Genomic DNA, 7,032 nt, shown 5'->3' with positions numbered 1-7,032 from the left:
ACGCCGCGAACGTCGAACCGCGAAGTAGCGAGGTCCCACTGTAGTAGTAACACTGAGAGAGCATAATAGTGTTTGTGCATGGGTATGATTGTGTCCATGTGACAGCATAGTGGTGTATGTGTGAGTATATTGGTTTGTGTTAGAGAATATACTATGTGTGAGAGTATGTTGGTATGTCAGTAAGTATAGTGTGTGTGAGAGTAGTAAATTAAAGTATAGTAGTATGTGTGAGAGTATATTGGTAACAATGAGTATCGTAATGTTTGTGCATGGGTATGACTGCGAATGTGAGAGTAAGATGTTATATGTGAGAGCATGTATCATTTACTTATCAAACTGCATCTCATACTTTTGCTCTCACACACACGCACACACACACAAAGCTCACCCTTTTACATAAACATCGATAAAAAGTCTCCAAAAAACAAGTTGAGGGGAAATGGGGGCTTCAAAACGTAATACTCTACACTTTTACAAAGAAGTGCTCTCCAGCAAAAACAAAACAGAAAATCGTCCATTTACTGCTCGTCCTCATTTTCTTGACCTGAACCTTCGGAGCGGTCGCCTTCAAGACGATCTGTAAATAAGCGAGATGCCAGAGGAGTTTGACGGCAACGCGTCGAGAGAGCCTTTTGCAAAAGGTGTACCTGATCTGATGTGATTAAGGGATGCGAGCATTCGCAGCATGAAGGAGGCGGGCACGGTGATGGTGTTCCTAGTCTCCTCCAGCATCAGCTCGTTCCTCGTTATCACCTGCCCGCAAACACCCCAAACATGGATATGAAAACTCATGGGGGTCGGACAAGTAGATCAAAGCGAAAGAAAAAAACTAAAAGAAAAAAAAAGGAGGGAGAAAGAGAAAAGTGAGATAGCAAAAGAGAAAGAAAAAGAAATATAGCAAAAGAAAGAACAAAAGAAAAGCTGAAAGGGAAAGAAAAAAAGTGAGAGAAAAGGAGAGATCAATAAAGAACAAGACAAAGAGTTAAAAAAGCCAAAGAGGGAGAGAAGCGACAGAAAAAAGTGAAAAAGTCCGTTACCTCGTCGGCAAGAACACTGTTGAAAGATGGCAACTGTTCCAGGGGAGACCAGATCTTGATGTCGTAATCAATACCGGAGGAGGCCAAAACTGCACAAGAACATAAAACGAGTCAGTGTTTCCCATACAAGTGTTGACACCCTGGTGGGTGGTCTGTCTAAAAGGGCCCGGTCACACAGACATTTGCGGCTGAATGACGGCCAGAAATTTCTGCCTTTGAGGCGGACGCTATTGGAAGTATTGAGCTCGCCTTTGAAACGTTATAAAGCTGTGCTTAACTCGAGTTCGGGAATTCGCGCGCGGGTAGCAACGCAAAGTACTTTTGCCCTACTCAATTCTTCAGAGCGCGGGTAGACAGCCTTAAACGAGCGTAGTGAGGCTTAAACACGGCCAGAAATATCTGGTCGTGAAGCAGATGCCGTTGGGGCGCTACAGAACGTTTGGAGCCCGCAATATAGACAAGATAGAGCTGTGCTTTACTCGCGGTCGCAAATTTTCACGTGGTTGGGCGCGTTCAAAACTTTTGAGCAGCTCAAAAGTTTGAGCACGTGTTTAAAACGCGTGCCACACACGTGGTCAACACGAGTTAATGACGCGGAAATGACGTGCTATGGTCGCGGCCAGGGCGCAGTTACACTTGGGTAGGACGGGAAATTTCAGCGGGTAATCGTGGGTGGAGCATGGTAATAGCATGTTTTGTGCCTGTATCGCGGTGTTATTACGTGAAATTAGCGTGTTACGCATGTGACAGGCAAACGCCTTTCTCTGCGTATAAACAGCGCAAATGCCGAGCGTGCTCGTGACGTCAAAGGGGTGAACATGGAACATCCCCGTCAGCGTAGTTTCTCTTCATTTCGAATAAATCATTCGGTGCATCCATAATGACCGCAGCAAGGCTTTAAAGCTAGGACCTTAACTTTGCCTTTTGGCTGAGATTACGAATCCCAGCTGTTAAGCCTTAATACACATTATGATTCTGATCGATAATGAACAATGAGAAAAGCAGATAGACTCAAAATCCTTAAGCCCCTCTCCTTCAACGTAACAACTTCGTCTTAATCCATTTTTACAACTTAACATTTCTTTTCATGGTAATAAAACTTAATGATGCCATAGCTTGAAATCTTGATCCTCACGAGGCTGTGATTTTCTCTATTAAATTATTTTACAGTCCGGGTCCAAGATTAGCGTTCCCCCGCTACTTCAACCACGTTTACATCGTCCGATCTCACATTTAAGTAAGGAATGTAATGGCGAATATACAATCAAAACCTTCTCATTTTGCATTTGTTGGATTAAACCATTCCGTCATTGATGTTGTTGTGAACGTAATTTGACGGTAGAATCCACCCCCCTCGCGTGAACGCGCATTCTCCTGCGCTCCCAACGAAAGCGAACGTATTCTATATAAAACGCTTATTAAAACTATAAAGCGAGCTAATTATAATAATTGGGAGATCCTAGTCTATATAACGCGTTTATTTAAACAAAAAATTGCGATCTAATTTTACAAATTGCGTTTGTTAACATGGAAGAAAAAGTCACGTGAGGGGGCGGGCGTTTGTTTGTTGCGTAGGAGTCGGATTTGACACATCATCGGCTCGGCAGTTTTCATACACGTGGTCTAAACACGGAAATGACACGATGAGAGGGAGCGGAACAGTCGCCGGCGTGTTTTTTCCGGCCACACCTCAGGTCAAAAGCGGGTTGGCCATTTTTGCGCATTTTCCATTGCGGGTAAACACGGGCGCAAAAAAATCCCCAAATTTTAGCCGTCATTCAGCCGCAAATGTCTGTGTGACCGGGCCCTAAGGGAGGTCGAGGACCATGCTAACCAGGAAGAAAATTTGCTACATTGTGAGTTCAAACCGGAGGTATGATAAGACCTAAAAAATCCAACCAGACCCGACCCGCGGATACAAAACCCAGAACATGAACGATTATTATCATCTTAAAAATATAGCGAGAATCTGCCCATTTCTCTCGCAGGCAATCACGGTTGTAGTGATGCATGCTTTTATACATTTTCGTTTAGATTATTGTACTGCCCTGCTCTCTGGTATTCCGAAATAGAGTATTGCTAGCTTGCAGCTATTACAAAACCGGTGCTTACGGTGACTTTACACCAGTTTTGAAAGCTGCGTTTCAGGAACAATTTTAAGGTGTTTTTACTAGTTTTAAAAGTCTTAATGGTCTTCGGCTATAGTATCTGTCTGATTTGATTTAATATATCTCTGAGGTCCTCTGGCAGCCATTTGTTAACCGTTCCTGGGTTGAGGACCAAAACATTTGGTGAAGCAAGCAGCATTCAGCCACTTTGGTCCTCGTCTATAGAACAGTCTGCTAGAGGACATCAGGTCTGCAGGGACCCTTGATATTTTTGAATATGGCTTTTAATTGATCATTTTTATTTTTGATCTGTTTAACTTCTAATCTTTTACTGTATAATACTTTTATTCCATACTTTGATGTTTTCTTCTGCAGTTGTTTTTATTTTTCATTTCTATTTGTATATTTCAGTGTTTCCTCAATTGGGGATGCCACACTGGTAGGGTGTGGTTCAATGGCTGAAAATCCAGAGGTCATTGGCTGCCATCCCTATCAGTGTGGATGAGCCTCCCTCAGGTCCCTTTCCCCACATGGCTAGTCTGTGCCTTGCGATAATCATATTTTATCTCTATTACTTCTTATTTTGTTGTTGTATTTTAACCATTGTTTGTGTAATGTATGAGGTATTTTGGGTTGTCTGGTGGGGTTGCGAGGATTCTATTTTCTTGTTGTATGCCGAATGAATTTATACGGCACTTTGATTGGCTGAAAACTGCTTTACAAATTCATTTGATTTGGATTTGATTTACTTGATTTGAGGGACCAGGCCAGGAGTAAACACAGAGCTGCATTTCGGCGCCGTGGTGCTGAAGTATGCAGCTTCGGGTTTACTTCGGGCCCGGTCACTCAAATCCAGAGGTGGGTAGTAACTGAGTACATTTACTCGGTTTACAACACTTGAAAACTTTGCAAATGTGTAGTTTACTTTCGTAATTTTTTGACTTCTCTTTTCAAAAGTCAATTAATGACTGTGCACGTAATCATGGTGCGTAAAATCGGTTTACGCATGCTTATTTTCTGCTCTGATTTGAAGACACATCGAAAAATTGTATCCATTTATTTTGGGCATTTAGTCGAAAAGCCAATGTGCCAGTCATCATTTGATTCGGTTACTATTGCCTGAAGATATTAGAAATAAAAAAAGGCTATCTTCGTTTTATCAATACAGGCCCTTGAAGACTTAATGCAGACTGCGGAAAAAAAGTCTGCTTTGCCGAGAGTGGTTACGGTTAAAGAGCAGAGGTCAACGGCCATATGGGCAGTAATTTTTCGAGTCTGTTCATTTGTAAAAGGAAATCATGTGGAGAAATGACAGGATTATGATAAGGAACGTCCAATGATGCAGAAATGTTTTTAGGCAGATTTTTCATTCAGCATTATTGTGTGTTTTAGAGAAAATATTTGACACATTTGATTTCACTGGATAGTCCTAGTAGTAAATAATCCATGTTTGCGTAAATTCAACTCATTTAATGACTGCCAGGGGCTGTAACTGGTAAGCTACACCAGCTTTTTAGATTTTGGGTATCTTGTTGCAGATTGATCATGATAAGCATTTTGAAATAGTCAGCAATTCTTGAATTCCAAGACTTGAAGCTTTCCAATGACGTGTGGCATGATGTATTTCAGTGACTGGTGACATTGTATGGACAGATATTTGTTTATCAATCCGACGGGCCGGCAGAAGGGGTTGAGTTTGTATTTATATTTATTTCAATTATCTTTTAAATATTTTTTACAAATGCAAGTTTATGAGACCCAGGCGGGACTAATTAAACAAATCAGAGGATCACTCACTGGGGTCAAAGGGATGCGGCTGCAGGCAGTTGACGACGTGGTTGTCGGCCTCCAGGAGCATGAGGTGCTCGGCCGTGTGCCGGTCCCAGATGAAGATGTGGCCGCAATCGGAGCCGCTCATCACAAACTTGTTGCCCCAAAAGCACGACTCCTTTATCTGGCACAGGAAAAGCAAATCGTTGATTATCCAACACCATCTTTTACAGGGAGTCAGGTAGGTTACCCTAGATTTGAAAACTGCATACATAAAAAACAGAATAAAAACTGACTATGCACTTTACAGTTTTTCCAGAAAGACATTTCCCTCTTCCAGACCAGAACAACATTCAATTTCAACAAAATATCTTGCAGTTCGAAGGGTTGATATGCGTAAAAATACCCCAAAGTCGACTCTGCCCTTTTGGTTTTGCTTACTCAAAATGTTTTCCAGAAACACTTTCACACTATCCCAGGCCAGAACGACATTGAATATCAACAGCATCTTTTACAGGGTGTCAGATAGGTAACCCCAGATTCTAAAACTGCCAAGAAACAGCTGACTCTGCATTTTTGGTTTTGCTGACTCTGCAGCTTTCCCAGAAAGGTATACTGTGACATATTGGCCAGAAAAGGTTTGGCCAGGATCACAAGCAATCAGGTAGGTAACTATAGGTCAAGAACCCTGCCAAAAAGGGAAATGCCACCCAAAGTCAACGTCTTGTAATCAAAACAAACTCGGCGCACGGCTACAGTTACAGCTAACTTTTAGCGGCTTGTCACATTGAAAAGAAATTCCTCAATTTAATCGAACTCTGACAAAAGTTAGAAGAACGCAAAGAAGCGGCTGATCACTAATGGTGCTCCATAGAACGTTATCAGGTCCGGGAATCGACTGAGGCAGCATCGAGAGAGAAACCAATAGCGAGGCTGAAGCCTACTGCTACGGCTAAGCCAACAACCCTCACAAGCCACCCCTGCAGAGTATGTTTCAGCAACACCGGATTCGTGAAACATGAAATAAACGACAAACATTTATTGAACACACTTAAACTTAATGTTTTTGGAACATAAATATGAATAGAAACAGACAAGAATATTATATTTAAACCTTGAATCACATATACAGTATTTATTATTTTGCTCTAAATAAAAATAGCTTGTTAAAATATACAACTTAGAACTTAACTTAAACAACTTAACATTAAAATAACATTCAAATTCCTTTGCTCCTTTGCCAATGTATATATGAAAAAAAAACTTAAATATCCCAAAAGATTTTGCTCTCAATATATCTCCAGTCAAAAGTAGAAATATGAAAATGCTACAAAACCTGGGAATATACATAAAACGTGTATTTTTCAGAAATAACAATTCTAATCATTCCGTTTTCTTTGCTCTTATGACTCTGATTTGATCATTTGCTCTGATCGCAGCTGGACACTGTGTAGTTCTTTGCAGTATTGCGTTTTCAGCGCGGCGAAAAGGGTATAGAATATATATAGTACATAGCAGGGGTCGGGAACCTTTTTGACTCAAAGAGCCATAAAAGCAAAATATATTAATTTTATTTTGGGAAAGAGCTACACCATATATTAGGAGAAAAATTTACTAATTTGCTAAACCCGCGCCCCAGACAAAAGCTTAGTCTTCAGCACATTTATTTTTGATGATTTGATAAAAATTATGAAAAGATAATAATGCCAGAGACCGTGTCCTAAAATCATCGAACATACCACTTTAAACTTGTCTCTTTCTTGCAATTACTCGAGATCGGTTAAACTAATTTTGACCCTTTTTTCCTACATATTGGTTTCAAAACCAGATGCAAGCATTTATTTTGTAAAAACGGCACAACATTCTGAGAACACGGAGCCTGATGTGCTTAATTTTGGCGCAGACGGAGTAGGGCGAGAGATGGGAGAAAGGGCTTGCACTTTTTGCATAGATAGATAGATACTTTATTCATCCCCTAAGGGAAATTCACATTTCCAGCAGCATCCCTGAGCTGAGAACAGTACAATAATAAAGCCAAAAGAATATACAAATACCCAGTGTGACATGCAAATGCCCACTGTAGCGTGTTATATAGATTAACTAAATAGTGCTACACA

The 7,032-nt window shown here is 40.9% G+C and overlaps 1 protein-coding gene across 2 annotated transcripts in view; it reads right to left on the bottom strand.

Moving 5' to 3' along the window:
• The window catches only part of dcaf6 (ddb1 and cul4 associated factor 6), a 39,616-nt gene continuing 32,584 nt past the window's right edge, over positions 1-7,032 (bottom strand). For both annotated transcript variants that reach the window (XM_088352810.1, XM_088352811.1), the window contains 4 exons: positions 4,943-5,099; positions 1,038-1,126; positions 648-753; positions 1-577 (listed from right to left, as the gene is read on the bottom strand). In XM_088352810.1, coding sequence (XP_088208936.1) covers positions 519-577; positions 648-753; positions 1,038-1,126; positions 4,943-5,099 — 411 coding nt within the window. In that variant the 3' untranslated portion in view covers positions 1-518. The remainder of the gene's footprint in view (positions 578-647; positions 754-1,037; positions 1,127-4,942; positions 5,100-7,032) is intronic.

This window comes from Urocampus carinirostris, chromosome 14, assembly GCF_059441175.1.
Source record: "Urocampus carinirostris isolate Australia breed hairy pipefish chromosome 14, RoL_Ucar_1.0, whole genome shotgun sequence".
Taxonomy (NCBI): domain Eukaryota; kingdom Metazoa; phylum Chordata; class Actinopteri; order Syngnathiformes; family Syngnathidae; genus Urocampus; species Urocampus carinirostris.
This window is presented reverse-complemented; position numbering and strand designations above follow the sequence as displayed.